Source organism: Diplotaxodon limnothrissa, linkage group LG4, assembly GCF_057381915.1.
Source record: "Diplotaxodon limnothrissa isolate DT_005_m linkage group LG4, D_limnothrissa_male_GT1.1, whole genome shotgun sequence".
NCBI lineage: Eukaryota > Metazoa > Chordata > Actinopteri > Cichliformes > Cichlidae > Diplotaxodon > Diplotaxodon limnothrissa.
In genome coordinates, this window is record NC_140599.1 from 8,326,309 (window position 1) to 8,352,662 (window position 26,354).

The window sequence follows — 26,354 nt, forward strand, 5'->3', positions numbered from 1 at the left end:
CACATGGCTTGTGGCAAACTGCAAACGGGACGTCTTATGGTTTTCTGTTAACAATGGCTTTCTTCTTGCCACTCTTCCATAAAGGCCAACTTTGTGCAGTGCACGACTAATAGTTGTCCTATGGACAGATTCCCCCACCTGAGCTGTAGATCTCTGCAGCTCGTCCAGAGTCACCATGGGCCTCATGGCTGCATTTCTGATCAGCGCTCTCCTTGTTCGGCCTGTGAGTTTAGGTGGACGGCCTTGTCTTGGTAGGTTTTCAGTTGTGCCATACTCCTTCCATTTCTGAATGATCGCTTGAACAGTGCTCCGTGGGATGATCAAGGCTTGGGAAATCTTTTTGTAGCCTAAGCCTGCTTTGAATTTCTCAATAACGTTATCCCTGACCTGTCTGGTGTGTTCTTTGGGCTTCATGGTGTTGTTGCTCCCAATATGCTCTTAGATAACCTCTGAGGCCTTCTTATTCTTATTCTTTCATGTTTAACGGCAGCTTGCATCCAAAAATGTTGCATTACTGCCATCTCCTGGCTTTTAATCTTGCTTCACTCCTGAATCCTCAGATCCTCTTTATGAGACCAGTATTTCTCAAAAAGCGAAAAAACCCTTTCCCTTCACCATGACTTAACTTATTAACTACTTGCGCAAACGTAAGTTCTCTTCAATAAACAATAATTATTTTATCCTAAGTCTTAATTAATAAAACTGTCATAAAACATAAAACAAAACAAAAAATGAGTAATAACCGGAACATTAGCTCAACATTTGCCCTGAATTTTTTGGCGTTTGCGTCTTTAGTCTTCCCAGCAGCAATAGCTTACAGGCTAGGCATTAGTCACATGATGGAGTCACGTGGTCATAAGGAAGCGGCGATGTGTTTACCTATGTTTCATCCGCAGACTGCGACAGCAATCGTCTTTTATTTTACGATGTAAACAAATAATATGACCCCGCGTCTGCTCTCTACTCGCTTTTTATGAGTGTGATGTACCCTTCCGCTGCTCCTGTGCGAACGTGAACGCATCACCATGGCATCTTCTAGTTACACCTGCATCCAAGACAGCGCCACAGGTTTGGCAACATTCAGTCCTCTCTTTTATTATCTCTCTTCACCTGTATCACTCTTTATACCACGGATTGGTACGCATTTATTTGCTAGCATCATATTACGTTATTTTATTTTTCATGTATTTGTTTATTTATTTATTTTTAAAGAGGCGGGTCCATCTGTGAAAATTTGCTAAGGTGTGATATCGAACAATGAAAGAAACACGTCCGCTCCGTGTATTTATTCACAGGTGACTCGAGGCTCAAAGGATCATTCCGCCGATTTTGGACATTTAAAGTTTTATTTTTTATTTTTTTATTGTTTTGAAAATAAACGCTTTAAAGGTTTCCGCCTTGACATCTACAACCGGTGGTTCTTAAAATCATCACAGTTAGCGAGCCCAAGATGACGTCATCGAATAGCATGGACAGTTCAGCCATGTTTGTTTTGATGATAATCACATAAAAATCTTTCTACAGTCAAGCAATTTATAAAATTCTATTAAAAGACCCAGCAGGATAATTCGAATTTTTTTTTTTTTTTTTATCTTATTTCGACTTTGGGGGAATTGCCATTCAGATACAGTATAAATACTGCCTGTCTGTCAGTCTAGTTGAGAACATGCAGTTGCAATCAGGAGAAGACTGCTGACTTGACAGGCTTCCCTCTATGCCAGCAGGATGAGCCACAGACAGCTATTTTTGCTGTTCACAGAATGCATGTTGATAAAAGTTGAGGAAGGAAAATAAAATGTCCACAAGCAACAGGGGTGACTGCAACCTTGAGAAAAGTCAATTCAAGGACTTGGCAGAGAACGGAGCTGCAAGTGTCACGTTCCTGATGTCAGACCGCTCCTGAACCAGAGATAATGTCAGAAGAGCTTACCTGGGGCACAGAACCCAAGGTGTTTGAAGTCTAGTGTGACATTTCCACAGTCTGTGGTGACTTGGGGTGCCATGTCATCTGCTGGAGTGGAGCACTTCATGCTTCTGACTGCCAAGCTTTATGGAGATGCCAATTTCCTTTTCTAGCAGGGTGCCAGTGGGTCCAAAACTACTACCAAATGGCATTTAGACACGTGCTTAATTAGCAAACCAATTCACCTGATCTGAAGGCCGCACAGAATCTGTGAGGTACTGTTTAGACGGAGATGAGAAACACTTGACCCCAAACACAGACGAGCTGAAGGCAACTATCAAAGCAACCTGAGCTGCAGTGACACGTCAGCAGTGTCAAAAGCTGATCGCCTCCATGCCACAGTAATTCATTATGAAGAACCAAAGAAGGATTCATTGTATAAATAAACATGCTTTTCAGAACCTGGGCTTTTATCTGTTGTAAACTCTTTTTTATTTAATGATTTTATGTAATATAATCATTAAGATACTGGATTTTTGTTTTTCAGGAGCTACAAGTGGTAATCTTGGATCATGCTTGGATCATTTTTGAGCATTTACACATTTAAACATGAAAGTTATCCGCCAGCGTTAGCTTGGTTATACTAAGCTGTGAAATTGCACCACATACAGGCAGGGAGACCAGCTAACACTGCTAAGTAACAGAATTAAAGACACTCTCCAACCACTTTTCCAGGATAAAAGGGGTTAATTCAAATTGTCACTTGTTAGTATAATGTCTTGAGTACCTCTTTAATGCTGAGCTTCTTTCCAAAATGAATGATTTTATTAACAGAGAAGGACAAGCTGCTCTCCTCCGTATCAGGCTATGGCTCCCAGGATCTTCTTGGAAGTGGCAGCTCCCGCCCTCCTACCCTGGTGGGCTCCAAGCTCCTCCAGCAGGAGGAAGAAGGAGAGGAGGAGGCCCTGAGGAGGAAACTCAAGTATTTCTTCATGAGCCCTTGTGACAAGTATCATGCAAAGGGGCGCAAGCCTTTCAAACTTGGCCTGCAGCTGCTGAAAATCATCATTGTGACTGTGCAGGTGGATACAGCCCTTTGATTTAACATGAATACTCTGTAGGCTCAGAATGCAAATACCCGATCATGTCCTGTGTTTTATTCTAACTGTGCAGCGACTGCTTCTCTGCATTTGCCCGAGTGTTTCAGCTCATTTGTCTTGTGCCTGTGCTCTCTGGCTCTGTCTATTAGTTGGTGATGTTTGGACTGAGTAACCAGATGGTTGTGACGTTTCAAGAGGAAAACACAGCGGCATTCAAGCACCTTTTCCTGAAGGGCTACAAGGACAAGAATCCCCACGCTGTCCACACACAGATGGAGATGTACAGCCACATCAACTTTGCCATAGAGCAGGTAGCCTGCTAATAACCATTTTAAGAGACATTTTGAGATCTCTTGATTTATTATTATGACCAGAATTTTGTTTAATATGATTTTTTTAATGATTTTTTTAAGCCATGCATACATTAGATATGCTTGATATTAATAAGTGTTTTTTCATGGTATTATTACTTACAATGGACCCTAATATACTGTTGTAACACTGACTGCAGATTTCCACTCCACACAAAAACCCAACAAAACAAAGGTCAATCAGAGGCTTGAGGGGAAAACAGGACTACTGCAAAGCTAGCTGAGCTATTATCTTTAGCAGTTGTATTGTTTACAATGTTTACTAGCTTAGCTTAGAATTGAGTGTGTGAATAAGCGCAGAAACACAGACTGCAAATGACGTCTGTTTGTCTGCATTTGCAGACAATGAAGAAGTGGATGTAGTAGTTAGATGGAAAAAGTTGCTGCTGTAGGTTATGCACAGTAACAGATGTGGGTGGGGGGAAGTCAGTCCAATAGAGTATCCCAATATTTTTGACATTGATCACTACAGGAACACCAAATATTGAGATTTTATTAAATACATTAAAATAGTCTACGAGCGAGAAGGCTCATCTCATGCGCCACCATCCTGAGATGTTGTTAGCCAAGCAAACTTACATTAAATGGGCTCAACTGAAAAACCATCCAACACTGAACACACTCAGCTTGTTAAAGCTACCTCCTAATTAAGAGCAAGCTAATGGCTCAGTCACATGACCACAAATAGGAAAGCAACCTCCTTGCATCCATAAAAAAAGCAGCGGCTGCCTGGTGATTGTATAGATTTTTTTCACATTCTGCAACTGATTGCACAGGTCGCCCAACAGGAGGCAACCTTTCTGCAAACAGTTTCAGTCTTACTTGGACTGACTGCAGTCACTCTCAGAGAGATCATTGGAAGTTTGCAAATAACTGCTGTCTAATTTATAAAAGCAGAAATGTTGCCAACATGTTGCCATCAGTCTGAATGACTCTTTGTCAATGAAAACAACTCAAGTGGGCTTGACTCAACTGGTTGGCAGCTGGTTGTATTGTGGTTATATTCCTGTAGAACAGGAACATTACTGAGCGCAGTGTTGAAAACACGCAGTTCTTTGAATCTTTGGGCTGAAGGAAGGACAATACTCGGTGTATCAATGCTCAATCAACAATCATTTATTTCCATACAATTCAACAATAAGAGCATTACAACGTCCGGACGGGAGAGATGCCTGCAGAGGTTCGACAGCATGTCTCAAAATGGTGACGGGTTGCTCAGCTTTTTATAGTCTCTAGTGGCCCCCAGCTAGTCGTAAAAGCCAAAACATCACATTTTTTCTCTGTTACAGCGCCTAAGTTATGACCTCGGCAGTTGTTTCTCTGCTTTCTGTAAGGTGGGGGTGTGGAATGTGGTCTATCTATCTCCCCTGTCTTTAGACACAGAGTCTCCTGCTTACAACCTTCTCTTCATGATTCAACAATTAAGCATGTCAAGAAAACAGTGTAACACATTCCCAGCAGATCAAGGATACAGAGTGATGCACATTTATCTAATGAACTAATATGTGAATATGTTCTGTTAACTCAAAAGTATAATGAGAACTAAACTACATACAGATCACACACTCTATTTTAAAGGGTATAATATGATCTACAGCAGTATTCTAATTCAACTACTTTGATTACATATATAAGGTAACATATAATAACAGAATAATATCACAATACCCTCTTTTGATCTCTCATTAAAGAGATCACTAATAACAAGCACTTCAGCGTTGCAAGGTCCAGGTTTTCTTGATCCTGAGGCCCTCTGTCCCCCTTTAACGGGTGGACCATATGGGGGATGACCTCTGTGTTCACGCAGTTCAGATGCAAGCAAAGTTAGATTTTACAACCATAACAGCAGTTACAGATGACACTCCCATCACTCCCCATTTTCCCACAGCTTTATTTTGGTGCTCCAGTTTTCCACTCCCATTTTAATGCCCCCTTATACCTTTCAAATGTACTTAGACTAGAACCTCTGTCTAAGGAGCTTTTAACCTTTATTTTTATTGCTGCAGCTACCAGTGTCTTCCAGTTGGGTGATTCTCAGCTTCTTTCTTCGACCTCCGGGGTTAGACCACCCTTTAGTCATTGCACAGTTCTGGGGATTATTCTGTCCCGATTTCAAACAAGGATCTGTGTGTTTTGGGTTCACCGGCGTGTCCCCCTTTTTGCCAAGAGCCTCTCGAACCTCGTTGGTCTGGTGTTCCCGGATTTCCGCCAACCCCTTCATGGTTATTGCTGTGTCTGTGGGATCCATCTTCTCCAGGAGCCCAAACGTCATGACACTTGACCCCAGTTGCTGTCTCGGCAGTCCCTACATCTGTCCCTGCTGTGAAGGGTCCTCACATCTCCGGGTCCCCGTCTGGTGTCTGTTCCTTTCTCTGTAAGAGACAGAAAACCAAAACACCTCTCTTCCTAACCCTAATAATCTAATGTTATTATCTACTGACCTTCTAGTGATTCAGAATTGGTCCAAAACATTCAGAATGTCCCAGGGATTTATTCTAATCATATCTTATGTGTGTGTAAGCATGTTTGCATTTAGCCCTCCGCACTCAAGGCATTTCTTACACTTTATCAGTCCGGACAGTCACGCCGAACGAAGCTTCTGACCTTCAAAAGGCCGAGTGCCAACTCGTTATAAGCACATTTGCAAGGTGTGTCTGAAAATTATTGAAACCCCTCTTTTTAACAAAAGACAAAAAATTAACAAATCTTCTAAACGCTATTCAGTTCATTTCAATGGGTAATGATTAAACATGAAAGTGATAGTTTATGCTCTTTCACTGATTCTCTAAAAGGTCCGTCTTCTCGGACCGCTATTAGCTTAAGCTTTACCATTCCTAAATTATTAAACACAGAAATAACGTCATAAGATGTTCATAAAACCATTGTTTAATGTTCGGACTCAACTCCCCCTTCTTGACACACTCCCATGTGTCAATTCATTGAAGCTAGACACTTAAAAGAGAAGGTTAGTGACATCATATCTGGTAACTGGTCCATCCAGAGCTGTAACATTTTGAAATGTACATACAACAAGCCAAACCACACCTTGGTCACACCAACCCTTTTCTGCCCCGAAGATGTCCAATGCCATCCTAGTATGGACTGTCAAAAGTGGCTTTAACGCTGACTATCCTGACAATCCATTTTATAACGTTTCCTGGTCAGATTTGCCAATCTCTGCACCAGGGTTTTAAACTTTTCGCCATTTCCATTAGTTGTTATTTTTATTTAGTTTCGACTCCAGATTTTCAATTTTTACCAGTTGTAATTAGTTTTTACCAATTCTTTTCTAGTTTAGTGTAGTTTTTATTTTCTGAAAATCCTTAGTTTCAATTTAGTTTTATTTGTGTTTTGCAAAAATTAAGTGTAACAAAATCCCAGTTCCATCATATCAGTCATGCTCTTCTGGTTATCCTTGGGTGTTGAGACTAATAACTATTAACTCTTGCCGCACCGTGTGGTCCTAATTTTGGTTGAAGTGAATTGATAACCTTTTGAAGGCGATTGTTTCACACCTTTATTTAGATGTCCCAGTCCTGTTATCTCGGGATACATCACGCTGCCTTATCTGGGGTTAGCTGTTTTCTGGGGATGCGGGTTGAGTGGATGAGCTCTTCAAGGAGGGGGAGTGTGCTCCCCCTGATGAGGTCTTCTAGGTAAGCTAGGTTAACCTCCTTGTGTGGGCTTTTCAAGTGCACTTTAAGGTTAGTGGGACTTTTAGTTTTATAAATGTCCCTCATGACCCCCTGATGACCCAGTGTTTCATTTTTGCACACTGTAGTACACATTTTAGTTTTTGCTTGTAGCTCGCATACTCTACTTGCCACTCCTCTAAGTCCTGATGTTTCTTAGAGAGGGCAACCGTACCTTTAAAATTATATCACATGTGTGGGGGTGTGGCCTTGCCAATTGTTTTGCCCACCTTTTCAAAATGGCTGGCGTGCCCACAAGCATATTTTATGGAAAAAGAAAGGTAAGCTTGATATTTACATTTAAAATGTTTTATTAAACTCAGATTTTTATTCTATTCTTTTTGCAAGTACCCCTCCTCGGTGGCGAGAAACTGTTGGTGTGGTCAAGTGGGTGCTCTAGAAACAAACGCTCAGGACAGAACAGTTATCAGTCATGTACTTCCTACAAATTTTGCATATGTTTTATTCCATATTGATCCTCTGAGTGTAATGGTACATTTTAATTTGAATTTATCCAAACTAAACACAATATTTTCTTTATTTACTTTGCTCTTGTTCTTTTGCAGTACCACATCCTATCAAATGTCCCTGGTGATTATATTCTACATTTAATACTTACTATTTCAAGTGAGAACCTAAATCATGTGGACCAATGTTTATTATTGCATATCTCTATTCTGAATGTGGCAAGTCATTCATAGGTATTGTTCAATTTTGGCGATTTTCCTCTATAAAATTTAATTGACTTTTTACAGTGGCCTGCTATGGTTAATGATAACATATTCCAGTCATGAGTGGTATCAAAAGTCTTCTCCACTGTAGCATTTGGCATTCCCAATAATACAACATGATACCTTAATCAAAACACAGCTAGTATAGCACAGTTTTCTTGATGCAAACATCAGTAACTCAAAATCAGCAACCACAGTGTTAAGTCTGCAGTTCATACTTATGTGAAGCTGGAGTCTCCTCCTCCAGTCTCTCTTATCCTCCTGCTCCTGAAAAAACAAAACAAAGCGAAGCCTCCACCCTTCTCTTGTCGGGTGGGTGAATTGTTTATGAATTGTTTATTGGCATTTACTAATCCTAAAGTGGGTGCAGTCATTGTCTCAATATCAAGTCAGTCAAAACTTTTAGTCGTCAGTCCATCACAGTCCATTCACATGCATACCTCCATACACATTCATACCAGATGTTGCTGATAATGGAGTCTCACGCGCAACCTATTCGAGCATCCATCACCAGCAAGATGACGTCATCATTTTAAAGGAAAACAATTCCTTGTTGTTTTTTTTTGGGCCGGATTGACTCGGTGCAATCCTTTTAGATCAGTGTTCCCTATAAGTGAATTTCTCCCAAGCCAATTACAATCATGGAGAAGCACACTTTGCAACTGTTTACAGTAATAATATTTTATAGCGCTTTAAATTTCAATCTTTCAGGCCTTGTTTAAAGAGCTGATTGTTAAATCATGAACTCACCAAATATCAACATATCACCACCGGTGGATCACACCTCTCAGATGTTTTTTCTCCAGTGCACTGTAACAAAAACGAAAACAGACATAACCAACAAAATACTACTAAAATAACTCAAACTAGGGCCCGTTGCAGACATGTCCAAGCATAAAACTATCCCTCTCTCGCTTACGAGAAAGAACACAAGCCAAAGCTCACTGATAAAATCAAGCTAGCGCTAAACAAAACCAAACAATCAACCAGAAATTCACAGGAACATTTTTCTCCCTGCCGGGACAATATTGTGTGGGAATGAGAACCTCAGGTGCCGTAACACCTTTTGTTCCTCCTTGAATTAAATCTTAATCACAGAAAATGCCGTACTCCAACCTAACCTTACACTATTAATTCATCAGTTTCACCCTGTGCCACTGTTCCTCATCAGGGCTGTGTGAAGCACAGCAAAGAATTCAGTCAAGGCCTTGAGCCATAAACAGACATCACGCACAGACATTGTTTTCATAACCAAACTTTTTTAGACCTTATTCCTAAAATCTACATAAATGCCCTCTGGGTGACATATAACACATTCTAAGTAATCAATGGCTCCTCATAAAAATTATGCATTGGGATGTTTGTGTGCAGCATTTTGCATATCAGCATAAGCAAAGCATTCTTCATTGCATCAGCGTGTATGTGTGTGTGCGTGTGGATCACTCTTTATTGCACAAGCGTGTGCATGTGTATGTGTGCATCACTTCTCAGTGAATCAACATTCCCGTGTGTGTGTGTGTGTGTGTGTGTGTGTGTGTGTGTGTGTGTGTGTGTCATTTCTTCATTCTGAGTCAGTGCATGTAGATGTGTGTGTTTGTGTGGGTGTTTGTGTTCATCACTTTCCTGTTCTGGTGTTCTGGGTAAACCACGGCCTGAAGCGTGCCCTGGGGTCCTGCCCCCCTCCTTTTTCAGTTTGTTTGCGACCATTGCTGCTGCTGCTGCTGCTCAAAATTCAGTCCGTCCTGGTTCTGACCCCAATTGGGGCAGTCCTTTCTCCAGGGTCGATGTTCACCGCAGGTGAAACCTGCATCTTCTTCTGTGTTTTTGTCCATTCTGAGGTGCCTTCTGTCCTCAGTTACTCCTCTTGTCTCGGTCACGCCCTTTTTCGCCACCCGATCATCCGTGTTGGTCCATCACTGTCCTGCACAGTGTGAATGCAAAGTTATCAAGGTCAGCATTCTTTCGCTCGGCCTTACTTTTCATTCGGGCTTGGCGGGCGTCTCTTTACAGCTCTGTCAGCTGACGCAGTCTGGGAATTTTCCCCCGTGTAGTGAAACGGGCCTTAGGTTTAGTGCTCTCCGTCTCGGCTGCATGAGATCACATTCCTGCAGGTCTGTTGACATTCTCAGGTCGTTGTTGTGGGTCCAGCTGTTGCAGCATTTGGTCAGTGTCACGTATGGGGGAGAGCAGGAGTCCAGTCAGCCTCGGCTTTCAGGGCCGGCAAAGCAGCCTGTAATTAAATATGTATAGAAAAAACAAAAACAAAAACAAAACAAAAACAAACAAAAAACAAAAACAAACGAACAGGAAAATGTTGTTGTGTTGGCTGTGTTATTCAGAGGGGAGACAATGGGACCAGGCCCTGTGTCAGCCTTCTCTCCCCCTTTTTTGTTTTTTGTCTCCCGATATAATCAACTCCTAACCCACCAAGTTGACAGGACAACACAGGTACATATTAAAATTCTTAAGATCATGTTTAAAAGCCCAAAAAAGGAACTTTCTTTCATTCAGTAATCACTTTTATTAATCAATCAACAGAAAACATGTCACAATTTGAATCTTTTAACCACTAAATTTGTTGCGTCTTGCCTGGTTGGTTAGACCAGTGTTCCTTTTTTTTTTTTTTTTTTTTTAGTTAAATTGTTGTCCTGCAACCCAGAGGGTTTCTTTGTCAGTAATGTATAGACTTCATCATTTAAGTATGTTAATTTTTCTTTAACCTTGCTGGAAAATCTTCACGTGTTCATGAGTGTAAGCTGTTTCTTCATTGCGTGTATGTGCATTTGTATAAAAGCAGGTTAATTTTATCTTTTCTCAAACTAGGCGTTACCTTAAAAGGAGCCTTTCTCTCAGATTTCTCTGCTTGTGTGTTTTTGTTTCACCTTTTTGTTGTGATGCTCCGGACGCCTTCCCAACCTCCACAAGTCCGTTGGCCCCAATTTTATGTGTTAAAACTTCTCTTAATTTCTCCTCTAATTCTCTCCTCGCTGCTGTCTTTTTCACAGCTGCTGATTCGTGCTGGGTGTGGTTCCCATTACCTATAATTTTGCTTCGGCCGCTGTGCTTGTGGGGGCAGTTGGTCCAGGTCCGCAGCTTCCTGTATTAACACACTAAGAGATTTATTTTAATTTCATTTTCATCACTTTTAAACAGATAAGCAGGCAACACGCCTACCTTGACAGCGTAAACTGTACGCCAGTCTCCCAACACATTCCTCTCTCTACTCCTCCATAATTCTCCACTGCACACCTCTTACTATCTCTCCTTTTTATTTTTATTACACCACAGAGTAATACACCCAATTATGCCCGTCTATCTCTATGTGGCTCCAAATTCCCTCTTTATTTTAATTTCACACTCGTCAGGGGACAGGCACACAACAATTTCAACCACTGAAACGAGGAATTCAACCTTTTTATATTTCTTCACTAATCTAGACTCAACGTTTGTTCGCAAAAATGTGTCTTGTTCTAGTCCGGAATAAATGTGAACCCGTGATTACACGGCCGTTCCAGTGTTATATCCGTAGCTATGCGGGGGCCCTCACCTCCCCAAGTCACCACCTCGGCACCCGGACGCCGCCGGTCCTGGCCAAGCGTCCCTGGACAGGAGGGTCGCCACTCCTAGGGCAAATGTTCCACAGGTACACTAGGCATCAACCTTTGATCCTAAAATGTGTATTTGCTCTAATGTCCTCCTAATCAAACACATTAACCGTCACTGTCACTGTGTTCACGCTTCACACTCCACACAAAACACACTCAGAGCGCGCCTCACTCACACTCTCACTCAGTGCGCGCTTTACCCACAAGACAGCACCCAGAGCGCGCCTCGCAGCTTCACACACACTCTCTCACCCAGAGCGCGCTTTGACACTCACACACAACACTTTTCCTCAGCGGGAATTTTACACAGAAACCTCTGAGCTCAACTATTAGATCTTCTTAAAGCACACTGCACCATAGACCAAAATACCCCTTTCTCTGCGATTATGACCGCCACCACGGGGCAAAGTCGCATCATAAAAGTGATGCTTGCATCCCCGAAGTTATACCTGACATCATAAACCAGGTGTTGCTATTTACTTAAATTTTTACTTTGTATTATGGCCGCAGCCCTTTATACTCGACTGACGCCACAAACCACCGTCAAAACCTCTATCAAATGTACTAAAACTAGCACCAACCACTACTGCACTTCACGGCCGCACCACCGGAACACGCCGTATCATAAACCAAACCTACGGACGTGTTTCGCTCTCGCGTTGCCAGCGTCCAACTGCACCGTGAAGCCAGCATCTGCTTGTCCTTAAATCAACTTCTATTTCATAGCCGGCAAAAGCCAGGACATCACTGACACCATAAACAAAATAAACAAACCTCGACTTCAATGTACTGAACTAATGGCCGTGTCTTCAGAAGAAATTCTAATGTATTATTGCTACAGAAGCCAGTATTAGACAAAATTAAATGTGGAAGGTAAAGTGGCTGCAACTAGCTCAACGTAGTATCTTATTAGTTTCTCGGTAGAAGCAGTTTACTGCAACTAGCTCAACGTAGTGTCTTATTAGTTTCTCGGTAGAAGCAGTTTATTTAACACACTGGAATTCAGCCTCAACTTATGTTGTTAGTATCTTGCGCCAAAAACCAGACACCGACAAATTTACTGTGAAAATACGTGTAACTCAGTGAACAGATTAATTTGGAAAGCCCAATATGCACATTTGGTATTTATAATACAACAGGCTGTGCTTACCTTTTTATTTTTGGACCGGTCCTCTGTTCACCTCGCCTCACGATCTCACCAAAGGTCAAATCTGCACCTCCTCAGCACACCAAAGATCCGGGTCACACGGCACCAAGTTGTTGAAAACACGCAGTTCTTTGAATCTTTGGGCTGAAGGAAGGACAATACTCGGTGTATCAATGCTCAATCAACAATCATTTATTTCCATACAATTCAACAATAAGAGCATTACAACGTCCGGACGGGAGAGATGCCTGCAGAGGTTCGACAGCATGTCTCAAAATGGTGACGGGTTGCTCAGCTTTTTATAGTCTCTAGTGGCCCCCAGCTAGTCGTAAAAGCCAAAACATCACATTTTTTCTCTGTTACAGCGCCTAAGTTATGACCTCGGCAGTTGTTTCTCTGCTTTCTGTAAGGTGGGGGTGTGGAATGTGGTCTATCTATCTCCCCTGTCTTTAGACACAGAGTCTCCTGCTTACAACCTTCTCTTCATGATTCAACAATTAAGCATGTCAAGAAAACAGTGTAACACATTCCCAGCAGATCAAGGATACAGAGTGATGCACATTTATCTAATGAACTAATATGTGAATATGTTCTGTTAACTCAAAAGTATAATGAGAACTAAACTACATACAGATCACACACTCTATTTTAAAGGGTATAATATGATCTACAGCAGTATTCTAATTCAACTACTTTGATTACATATATAAGGTAACATATAATAACAGAATAATATCACAGCAGTTAAATATACATTCCTGTTAAATGTGAATTTCTGTTTATGTAGACAGCAACAGATGCGATTTCAGAGAATTTATCACAGTTATTTGGTGTATTACCAGAAACACTTTGCATGCAATTGCAGATTGAATCTTATGGCAACATTAATGCAGGTTTTAGTGACAGTGCTTGTAATCTCAAATTAAAGTAAAATAACTTCATTGTATTCTGTAAAAAAAGATATTGACAAAGTTCAACTTGGTGATAAATCGTAACATATCTTATTCCATACCAAGCACATAACACAAAGTTAATAAATGTGATAAAAATGCAATAATATTTTATCGGAATTATATCAAATCTTGGGGTGTCTGGTGATTTCCACCTCTAGTAATTGAGACATATTTCTGGAAAGAGATGCCGCTATCGTGTTGCCATCCTGACTGAACAGCGTTCTTTTTAGTGAGAGCTTCATTGTTACTTTCTGAACGTGAAAAGTTTAACATCGCATAAAGGAGACAGATGTTTTCTCGAGCTTAATTCCACCTCTCGGCTTCTCTTTCCCTCTTCAGTACTTGGCTCTACCTCAGATCTCACTGGGACGGTACGCTTATGTGCCGGGTGTCGGCGTTAACGGAAGCGCGCTCTCCCTCTGTCAGAGGTACTTTAGGAGGGGCACCATCGACCCCGTCAATGACACGTTTGACATCGACCCACATGTTGTCACAGGTAGGATAATCCTTCTTTTGATTTTGTTTTTCTTTATGTTTTAAAGTCTACTTGTTTGTTACACGTCTGTCTGCACATTCTTCAAGTGCCAGTATTTCCCTTAAGGAACCAATAGTGTCAGTGAGTCACTGTGTTATTGCTCCAGTGCCCTGCAACTGTGCCCTACTTTTAAAGACTTGAGTCCTGTAATGAAAAACACAGACCTTTTTTTTTTTCCACTTTAGTAGCAAAAATACTGTGTCCGGTCCTGGGAAAGGGGTTATTTGCGCACATCTGCTGATTTGGCAGATGGCTATGGCTAATGCATGATAAATGTAGTGGTAAAAATAAACCGTGGTGTGGCATTCATGTGATATGGAAAAAATCATGTATGACTTAGTTCCTCTTTTGCTATTTCTGATTTTCCTTTTTCCAGATTGTATTGGACTGGACCCACTGACGTACAGCGCTGCTCCAGGAAACAGTGACTACAAGAATTTCACTCTCCTGTTTTACAAGTTAGAGACTCTGTTATGTTTGTGTGTTTTGGTATTAAAGAGGTATTGCTTTTCTTTGCAATGTGAATTCTGCACATTGAATCCTCAGCATGTCTCTTTCCTCCCCAGGCTGATCAATGTCACCATTGACTTCCAGCTGAAGGCCATCAACATTCAGACCATTATAAATAATGAAATCCCGGACTGCTACACCTTTGCTATCACAGTGAGCTCCTCTATGATCTCAAATTCAGTCAACATCCCACAGAATAGAAAAACTAAAAATGTTGTTTTTTACATGCTAATTGTTACGTGGTTCATGCTTTTGTCGTCAGATTGTGATGGATAACAGGGCGCACAGCGGTAAAGTTACGATCAGTCTTCAGAACCGTGCCTCCATTAAGGAGTGTAAAGACCCTAATGTGACTGGACGTGGTGAGTGACTGGTGGTTAGGGGTGATATTTATTTACCTGCCGCTTCATTTATTTTAATTGCCTTTGATCCCTTTTATTTCTGTCCTCTTTTTTTCAGCCGAGAATTATGCGCAGGAGTTCTTTGATGTGCTGGTGGCCATCGTCTGCGTGCTGTCCTTGCTGCTGTGTGGACGCTCCATCCTCAGAGGCATCCTCCTGCAGCATGTAAGAAAACTGGCCAATAATTTCTGTATTTTTTTGTTTTTGTGATGTTAGCCTATGAAATGTATATTTTGAAATGGATATTGCACATAGCACGACTGACATTGCCTTTTTGAAGCCTTGGGTTTGGCATTTTGGCTGTCTCAATGTTTGCCTCTTTTGGGCGTGAGAACATATAATCTTACTTGGACAGGAGAACAGAGTGATAGGTTATCAGTCAACATTAGCTAGCTTGGATACCAAGATGCATCCATAGACTGCATGGGCCCTTTGCACACACACAAATACCTGTTAAATAGTGTTCAATGACCTACAAAAGTGGAGCTCAGATAAGGACAGGCTGTTTGTGTATGTAACCGCACAGTAATGCACGACCACCATGAACACAAAAAAGGAAGTGAAGCCTGGTCAAAAGAACCTTCCTGCCAGACTGTCTAGCTTTTTTAATAATGCATACATTAAGTCTTAATACAATTTACAGTACTGAGTCTTGTCTCTTACAGCAAAAGTCTATTTTTATTTATATTTTGCTTTCAAGGAGACAGACTAGTAGTTTTGAACGATAGTTCTCAAGGATTTCTTTCTTCTTTGGACATTCGCTGATTTTTCACTTCTTTTTAGTTCCGTCCTTGTACCTGACCATTTTAAGAGTATTTTTTTTTCTTTGTTAAGAAATACTGACCTATGAGAAAGTCACCTAACTCAAGGGATGAGCAGGTGTTGTCTCTGCACACCAAAAAACTGTTTGTTCCAATTTCTTTAGCTGAGTCTATGAAAAATATCACAGTTTTGTGATGAACACAAAACCATATTTTTATATCAACAAGGTGATTCCCGGAGATCTATTAGTGGAAAATGTTCCCTATCTTGGCATGCTGTGCAGTCACTTAAAACACTGAGGAAACTGGACAAGTGGAAGACAAAAAGGGAAGTATCAGGCCTAAAAACCTGTCTACAGCAGCTCAACAGTATCTGAAAATCGTGTCTTAACCTCCTAAGACCTGAACTCTTTCATGGCATGTATTTTCAGTTTCTCTTTGCTATTTGGGCTGATTGGAACCTGATGAATGTAAAAACAAAGAATTACCGGGGGGGGTTGTTTTTGTTTTTTACCTGATTTTTGTTTCTGAGAAAAATGAGATTCACATAAGAGGACATTTGCTTTAGATTTTGATAGAACAGTGGCAGTGTCTTTTATCCTGTCTTCCTTCTCTCACCCCAACCGGTCGCAGCAGATGGCCGCCCCTCCCTGAGCCTGGTTCTGCCGGAGGTTTCTTCCTGTTAAAAGGGAGTTTTTCCTTCCCACTGTTGCCAAAGTGCTTGCTCATAGGGGGTCATATGATTGTTGGGTTTTTCTCTGTATCTATGAAGCGCCTTGAGGCGACTTTTGTTGTGATTTGACGCTATATAAATAAAATTGAATTGAATTGAATTGAATAGTGTACTCGTAAGTGGATATCAGGCCGTTGTAGAGCAAAATTTAATACTTTGGTCTAGACAACCCAAAATGTGATATCCGCATATGTGGACGCCAGGTCCTAGGAGGTTACGAAGTATGAAAAAATTCCAGCACAGACCTTCCACAGTACCTGAGAGATGCATCAGGTCTTTTATCCAAATTTAAAAATTTTGGTTCAAATGCTCATCAGTATGTACAAAGGAGGTCAGGAGAGAGGTACAACAATGAGTCTCTACAACTGTAAAGCATGGTGGAGGCTCTGCCCTGGTTTGGGCTGCATGTCAGCCAGTGATGTTGGATATCTCGTCAAAAACCGATGAAATTACGAACATAGAAAAGTGACATCATCATCATATTTTGATCCGCCATTGTTAAAGCATCTGATTGGCAACAGCTTCATTGTTCAGTATGACAAAGATCCCAAACACGCTGCTAGTGTAGCATACCTGGTCATACATGGTCATACCATTGGCTTATCTACTCTATTTCCATGTATGTTTGCACATGTTTCAATAAAGTTTTGCACCTATTTTACTCACAAAATATAAACCAAAAAAAAGAGGGGTGACTCAAGACTTTAGCACAGTAATGGAAATGGGTGAGATATTTCCAAATTTAGGAGGAAAATATGCTACAGAGACCAAAAGGAGGCTGTAAAAAGTTTCACTTCTCCTCTGATGTCTTTCAAAATGGGACCCCAAGTGGACTGACTGCTTGAAGTTGCAACTTTTGTTGAGGTACTAATTAAGAGTCTGCATTGCACTCGTACACTTTATGGATAACTTAGCACTTCTCCCTCTCAGGCCCCTCTGGCCTGGTGTTGGCCAGAGGGGCCGATGGCGCGATATGGCAGCCTCGCTTCTGTCAGTCTGCCCCAGGGCAGCTGTGGCTACAACTGTAGCTGCCTCCACCAGTGTGTGAATGTGAGAGTGAATGAATAGTGGTATTGTAAAGCGCTTTGGGTGCCTTGAAAAGCGCTATATAAATCCAATCCATTATTATTATTATTATTATCCAAATACAATCGCATTGGTTACATTAAAGCCTCAAATCGGAGTCTAAAACCAGTGGGTGAAACACATCTTTCACAGTGTCTGTGGAAGTGAACCCCTTTTACAGTCAGCCTTAAGTGTCATTTGGGGAACTGTAGTTTCTTATGGTGTCATATTAACAACCAAATGAGGACACATAAAAAATATTGCCAAGAGCAGATGTCCCTAATATGGCCATCTCAGGTACACAGCACTACCTGTGAGCACATAAGCCCCGCCCACCTGCTGTTAAGATCTTCTGTTTTTCACAGGCAGCCAATCAGAAGAAAGTTGGCTTAAAGGTAGAAGCAAAAAAGTTTCAGTGGATGAACTGAAGTGCTGCAAAGAGACCCAGGATGAGATGAATTGTTCTGAACAGCAAATCGTGCAAAATGAAAACCTCAGAAAAAAAAATATCGAGCCGCAAATGAGCTTTCAAATCTTTATCATTACATTTCTCAAGGGTGCAGTGTATCAAGTTAGTCATCATGCGTGAAATGTGATTACAGAAGTTCCGATTTTTGCTTGCCACCGTGAAAGATGAGGCTGGTCTGCACTGCTCGCTCTGCTGGATTGTCATTTTTCTAAGCGCTTGCCTGGAGGCCGTGGCGCTAATGAGATCACAGCAAAACTTACATCCTGCAATACAAACACTGTTGCCCCCTGATGCCATATATTCAACACATATAATTTCATAATGATAACAGTCACGCAGGCAAAGAGAAGTAGTTAAATGCCTTTCACGGTCTCCCAGTTTTCCGGTTGTGTGTATCACATTTAAAGCCCCATTGATCATCTCCCATCTCCTTACCCAGGAGTACGTGCAGTTTTTCAATCACAAACTGGGCCGCAGCGTGAGCTGGGGAGACAGGATGGAGTTCATCAACGGCTGGTACATTCTGCTCATCGTCAGTGACACGTTCACCATCATCGGCAGCTTCATCAAAATTGGGATAGAGTCCAAGGTAACAAGATGTGAGAGGGTGTGCAGCTTTGTGCACACTGTAAAAGAAGCTTCTTTTTTTATTCACCTACTGAGATGTAAAATTCCCAGTTTTCAGTAAGTTATGATAAGTAATGATGTCTTCCTTGTGATGCAGAATCTGTCATCATATGATGTTTGTGGGATCTTGCTGGGAACATCCACTCTGCTGGTGTGGGTGGGAGTCATCCGCTACCTCAGCTTCTTTCAGAAATACAATGTATGTCAAGCACACACACACAAATATGGAAAATATTATTTAACACAATTTTTTTTTATATAATATTTTAAAATGTATTTACAGTTAGTTAATTTGGTCTCTTTCTCCCACAGATCCTGATTGTGACTCTAAGAGCTGCTTTTCCCAATGTCATCCGCTTCTGCTGCTGTGCGGCCGCCATTTATTTGGGATATTGCTTCTGTGGCTGGATAGTGCTGGGGCCCTACCATGCAAAGGTAATGCACGGACACACAGCTGTGTCTCTAAGGAGGAGTGAGCAGGCGTGAGTCACTCAGAGCAGAATTGCATGTCAGAGCATCCTAATTATGATAAACTGCCTCCCAGCATGTCATTTTTTAGTTATGTATAATTAATGGGAGGAGAAAATTGATAGTTATTAAATATGAATCAGGCAGCATTTTGTTAGGATATTGCTTTTTGCATGCAAGCAAAATAATGTAATCAATTCTGGTGGAAATATATGGAGGGCCAGCTTTCCTGAAATTAAAAACAAAATGAATAAAATGAAATAATTAAATGACTCAATAAAAAAATAAATATGCTAATATGTGCATCAAAAATACCGTACATTACCTACCGTATTTCCCGGACTACAAAGCGCACCTGAATATTAGCCGCACAAGCTAAAATCAGGGGAAAATCCTGTTTTGTACATACATTAGCCGCACCTGACCAAAAGCCGCAGGTGTTTCAATGTTGACTTATCATATGTAAGAGAATATGCACAAAGCGAATTGTCAGGAAAGAGATGGCTGTTTGGAGACACACCCCTTTTATTAATATTTTGAAAAACAAGTTATGGGTACATATTTGCACATGTGCTGTGCTTCATAAATGAGTAACAAATGTAGTACATAACAGTAACCTACAGCACACCAGAAAAATAGATTCGGACTACCTTTTAGGCTCAGGTGCAGTGACACGGCTTTAACAAGAAGAAAAGTCAGTCATTCACCACCATCTTCCTGCGCACTAAAACCACCAAAGTCCTCTTCTCCAGTGTCGGAAACGAACAGGCTCAGGATGGCTTCGTCATCCACTCTCAGCTTCTTTCCTTCGTTGTCACTTTCAAAACCAAAGAAATCCTCATTGTCAGTGTCAGAGTCGAACACCCTCTGAAGGGCCGTGGCGGTGTCCTCCTCTCCATCATGCAGCAGTCCAGCCCTTCGAAATCCGTTGGTGATCGTGGATGTTTTCACACTTTTCCACGCTGTCAGAATCCACTGGTGGTGTTGAGCATAACTTGCTTTTCGCAAGTTTATCGCCGCTGGTCATCCACGACTCCCGCTGAACGCGTAGCGCTACTTTGAAGTTTGTTTTTCGCGCTACTTGTACGGCACTATGTTGCCTGACTGGTGTCAAGCCAGCCTCCAATTCGAGACTTGCAGTCAAGCCAGCCTCCAGTTTGTTTTACGTTCCCTGTGTATTCAAAGTATTACGGGAATGGATGTGGAAACCGGATTTCAAAATAAAAGCCAACTTCGAGTGAATTAACAGATATGTTAAGAACATAATAACATATAATTTAGGCTTCTTTTTTTTTTTTACAAACTCTAATGTTAGATCTATATGACACAGCCTTGTACCCTAATTGTGCCCTGTCACTATCAAGGCCATCTTATTTTGGATTTCAAAGTAAAAGCCCTGTGAATCTTCATTTTTGAACTACTCTTTCAATGACTTAATAATGCTCTTAAAAGCAAAAGTCGTATTTCCAAATACTATTTGAACTTTATATCAACACTTTCCAACCACAGTCTTTTTACAGTGATACCATATCAATATCAAGTCAGTCTGATTTTGCCTTTCATAGTAATGGCCCTTTGAAATTGTCCATAATTGACTTAATCTTCTAACGATTCAAAATGCTCTAAAATGAAAAATTCTTGTTTCCACAGGGTAATTCCACCTTAGATCAACAGTATACAGCCCCACAGTGATACCATATCAATATCAAGTCATTCTGATTTTGCTCTCAAAAATAAAAGCCTTTTCAAATTGTCCATAATTGACCTAACTTTCAGTGATTTCAAAATGCTCTAAAAAGGAAAATTCCTGTTTCCACAGGGTAATTCCACCTTAGATCAACAGTATACAGCCCCACAGTGATACCATATCAATATCAAGTCATTCTGATTATGCCTTCCAAAATAAAAGCCTTTTTAAATTGTCCATAATTGACCTAACTTTCAGTGATTTCAAAATGCTCTAAAATGGAAAATTCCTGTTTCCACAGGGTAATTCCACTTTAGATCAACAGTATACAGCCCCACAGTGATACCATATCAATATCAAGTCATTCTGATTATGCCTTCCAAAATAAATGCCCTTTCAAATTGAGCATATATACGACCTACTTTTTTAACGATTTCAAAATGTTCTTAAAAAGAATTTTGCTGTTTCCACAGGATAATTTCACTTTAGGTCAACAGTATACAACCTCACGATGTTACCATATCAATATCAAGTCATTCTGATTATGCCTTCCAAAATAAAAGACTTTTCAAATTGCCAAGATACGACCTACTCTTTTAAAGATTTCAAAATGCTCTAAAAGTGAAAATTGCTGTTTCCACAGGATAATTTCACTTTAGGTCAACAGTATACAACCTCACGATGTTACCACATCAATATCAAGTCATTCTGATTTTGCTTTCAAAAATAAAAGCATTTTCAAAATGCCCATATCTGACTTGATCCTGGAACAATTTCAAAATGCTCTAAAATGGAAAATTCCTGTTTCCACAGGGTAATTCCACCTTAGATCAACAGTATACAGCCCCACAGTGATACCATATCAATATCAAGTCATTCTGATTATGCCTTCCAAAATAAAAGACTTTTTAAATTGTCCACAATTGACCTAACTTTCAGTGATTTCAAAATGCTCTAAAATGGAAATTTCCTGTTTCCACAGGATAATTCCACTCCAGATCAACAGTATACAGCCCCACAGTGATACCATATTAATATCAAGTCATTCTGATTATGCCTTCCAAAATAAAAGACTTTTCAAATTGCCAAGATATGACCTACTCTTTTAAAGATTTCAAAATGCTCTAAAAGTGAAAATTGCTGTTTCCACAGGATAATTTCACTTTAGGTCAACAGTATACAACCTGACGATGTTACCACATCAATATCAAGTCATTCTGATTATGCCTTCCAAAATAAAAGCCTTTTTAAATTGTCCATAATTGACCTAACTTTCAGTGATTTCAAAATGCTCTAAAATGGAAATTTCCTGTTTCCACAGGGTAATTCCACTTTAGATCAACAGTATACAGCCCCACAGTGATACCATATTAATATCAAGTCATTCTGATTTTGCCTTCCAAAGTAAAAGCCTTTTCAAATTGTCCACAATTGACCTAACTTTCAGTGATTTCAAAATGCTCTAAAATGGAAATTTCGTGTTTCCACAGGATAATTCTACTCCAGATCAACAGTATACAGCCCCACAGTGATACCATATTAATATCAAGTCATTCTGATTTTGCCTTCCAAAGTAAAAGCCTTTTCAAATTGTCCACAAAGATGTCATTCTAAATAAAGAAATTACAAAACAGCTTGCAAACCAACCATGACATCTTTCCACAGACTTAAAATATAAACGTACTATCAATTACAACCTAGTGGCAATTTCAGCTTCCTTTTACATCATCTTTATGATTCAATTCTGTCATAATCAATTGAGTCTGATTTTGCTTTTCAAAATGAAAACCCAATATGTGTTGAAACAGCAATTTTCATTTTTAAAACATTCTGAAATAATTGAAAGAGTATATCACATATGGACAAATTCGACGGGCCATTAATTTGAAAGGCGAAATCAGACCAACATGAAATTTACATGGTTTTACTGTCGGGTTGGATACTGTTGATCTAAAGTGGAATTATCCTGTGGAAACAGCATCTTTCAATTTAAGAGCATTTTGAAATCGTTAAACGAGTAGGTCGTCTACGGGCAATTTGAAAATACTTTTATTTTGGAAGGCAAAATCAGAGTGACTTGATCTTAACATCGTATCTCTGTGGGGTTGTATACTGTTGATTTAAAGTGAAATTATTCTGTGGAAACAGAAAATTTCCTTTTTAGAGCATTCCGAAATCACTGAAAGTTAGGTAAGTTATTGGCATTTTCAACAGGCCATTATTTTGGAAGGCAAAATCAGAATGACTTGAAATTGAAGTAGTACCATGGTGTGGATGTACACTTTTGATCTAACATGGATTCATCCTGTGGAAAGAGCAAGTTTCATTTTTAGAGCGTTCTGAATTCTTTAAAAGAGTAGGTCGTATATCGGCAATTTGAAAAGTCTTTTATTTTGGAAGGCAACATCAGACTGATTTGATATTGATATGGTATCACTGTGGGGCTGTATACTGTTGATCTAAGGTGGAATTACCCTGTGGAAACAAGAATTTTTCATTTTAGAGCATTTTGAAATCACTGAAAGTTAGGTCAATTATGGACAATTTAAAAAGGCTTTTATTTTGGAAGGCATAATCAGAATGACTTGATATTGATATGGTATCACTGTGGGGCTGTATACTGTTGATCTAAGGTGGAATTACCCTGTGGAAACAGGAATTTTCCTTTTTAGAGCATTTTGAAATCACTGAAAGTTAGGTCAATTATGGACAATTTGAAAAGGCTTTTATTTTTGAGAGCAAAATCAGAATGACTTGATATTGATATGGTATCACTGTGGGGCTGTATACTGTTGATCTAAGGTGGAATTACCCTGTGGAAACAAGAATTTTTCATTTTAGAGCATTTTGAATCGTTAGAAGATTAAGTCAATTATGGACAATTTCAAAGGGCCATTACTATGAAAGGCAAAATCAGACTGACTTGATATTGATATGGTATCACTGTAAAAAGACTGTGGTTGGAAAGTGTTGATATAAAGTTCAAATAGTATTTGGAAATACGACTTTTGCTTTTAAGAGCATTATTAAGTCATTGAAAGAGTAGTTCAAAAATGAAGATTCACAGGGCTTTTACTTTGAAATCCAAAATAAGATGGCCTTGATAGTGACAGGGCACAATTAGGGTACAAGGCTGTGTCATATAGATCTAACATTAGAGTTTGTAAAAAAAAAAAAGCCTAAATTATATGTTATTATGTTCTTAACATATCTGTTAATTCACTCGAAGTTGGCTTTTATTTTGAAATCCGGTTTCCACATCCATTCCCGTAATACTTTGAATACACAGGGAACGTAAAACAAACTGGAGGCTGGCTTGACTGCAAGTCTCGAATTGGAGGCTGGCTTGACACCAGTGTTGCCTGGCGGATGGACATGTGACCAACATACCACTCTTGAACCCCGATCCTTCCGCCAGGCAACGTAGTGCCGTACAACAGCAGAACAAACAAAACAAATCGTCTTACGATATCACAAAAATCATGGACAATCCATAGAAAAGCCGCACCTGACTAAAAGCCGCAGGGTTCAAAGCTTGTGCAAAAAGTAGCGGCTTATAGCCCGACAATTACGGTAATTCAATGAATGTGAAATTAATTGATATTTGCCTTTCACACAGAAACATTCTCTAGAAGTCAATTTTGTAGTCCGTGCCAAAAAGATAAATAAAAACACTGAAAGACTGCAAAACTTTCTTTTTTAAATGATTGTGCTAACTTGGACTCCATGTATCCAGTTTCGCTCCCTGTCCATGGTGTCAGAGTGCCTGTTTTCTCTGATCAATGGAGACGACATGTTTGTAACATTCGCTGAGATGGAGCACAGCAGCACGCTGGTGTGGACCTTCAGCCAGATCTACCTTTACACCTTCATCTCCCTCTTCATCTACATGGTGCTGTCACTCTTCATCGCACTCATCACCGGAGCTTATGACACCATCATGGTACAGTTGCTGCTTTGTTTCTTTATTATACTGTTGGGTGGTGGTTTGAGTGCTTTTTCTAATCATATGAATTGGGTTACAGAAATGCTAAAATCTAAAAACAAAATTTTTTCCCATCAACGTCTCCTCTACTTTGCCAATTTCCCAGTGCCAATCTGCTAAATCAAGATAATGATCATACTTATTGGTTAATACTGGTAAATGTGATCCGACATTAATGCAGGATACTTGTGCAGTTATGTATTGATTTATTTTTACCGATAAATACGGGGACTTTATTTAGTAAGTGACAATAGCAGTTTGAAAATTTGCAGCTTTTTTGTCTTCTTGCAGGCCCAAACACAGGAGCAGGCACACATCACAGATCTACATGCATTCATTGCACAGTGCACGGACACGCCCAGTTCTGGCAAGTTCCGTGCACCCGAAGCCTCATCATGCTCCTTCCTCTGCTGCTGTGAGTGGTGAGGACAGTGACCTAGTAGAAGCACAGAGGGAGTAAGCAGTGTGTACATTGAAGGACATGGGAGTCTTTCTTTCCCTCCATCTTTAAAGCACCATATTTCCACTCCAGTAGCTGACTGCTATTCCACTCCTTTTTCCAGACACCCAGCAAAGAGGGACGATTAATGTCTTGAAGCAGAACTGAGTGACCTTGGACTACTTTGTCCCCTGCTGACCCTGTTTGAATTTTGCATTTTAATTTGTGCTGGAACGGTAGATTGCACTGAACACTTAAAGGCCCAATTACCTGCTTCAGCTTTTGTACTGTACTGTATGAATAATTTATTGTCTTTCTGACTTGTCAGGTTGGTCAGGCTTTGATGGCTAGAAGCATAATGTCGGTAAACAAAGGCTGGACACCGGGTCTGTCGGGTCAAATTAGGATGCATTTTCGCTTGAATGACCAACCATTTACAGGGTTTTCATGATCATTTTATTGTTCGCATGGCTACTTAGGCAAAAGGATTTTCATACGTCTTGATTATGTAAATATATGTATGTCTTGTGGAATTTAGGCATAAGGGTGAAGTCAGGCAAACTGGAAAAAAAAAAGATTGATCATTAACTGCAGTACATGTGCTTTGGCTAACAGTCAAGGCCATTCTTTCACTCCAGTTCAGTTTGCTTGCTCCTCATCTCCATTGTTCACGTCCTCCTGTGACTGGAAGGAGATGATAGCCGTGTGAGGAAGGACAAGCCCTACGGCCAACCGGCTAGTCATCAATATGTATGAGCCGTTTTCGCTATAAGGTGGCAGGTGTAGGTCTGTGCTAATGCACTGCAAGGCAGGGTGTGCTTTGCTAGAACATGTGAGGTTAATGTGCTGCCTTACAAACACACAGTAACTACTGAAGATGATAAATAATTTTATGCCTTTTTATGTTAATTGGTAGTAGACCTTTTTCACAGCAGCCTTTTAGCAATGAAATATGTAAATGTAGGCGTTGTCTAATGACATCAGTGATTTTTTTCCCCCCTTAATACCTGCATTTATGTTTATATTTAATGTCAGAATGGCTGCACTAAAAAAATCTTTAAATTTGTTGTAGCTGTTAGACTAAGAAAAAAATGAAGGAGACTATTCAGTACCCAAATGAATTTTTGATTCCCCTTCCCTCTCTTGTTCTTTTCAGCCAGTGACTTTTAATG

The 26,354-nt window shown here is 40.2% G+C and overlaps 1 protein-coding gene across 1 annotated transcript; it reads left to right on the forward strand.

The window, feature by feature from the left end:
- The first annotated feature begins 941 nt into the window (after positions 1-941).
- mcoln1b (mucolipin TRP cation channel 1b) lies at positions 942-25,169 on the forward strand. The gene is made up of 13 exons (XM_085351371.1): positions 942-1,068; positions 2,738-2,985; positions 3,153-3,314; positions 13,842-13,998; positions 14,414-14,495; positions 14,604-14,700; positions 14,810-14,909; positions 15,007-15,113; positions 18,416-18,565; positions 18,701-18,802; positions 18,916-19,038; positions 24,495-24,701; positions 25,035-25,169. Exons 1-13 carry the CDS (start codon positions 1,026-1,028, stop codon positions 25,167-25,169), a joined length of 1,713 nt encoding a protein of 570 aa, XP_085207497.1. The 5' UTR covers positions 942-1,025.
- Positions 25,170-26,354: the final 1,185 nt, after the last annotated feature.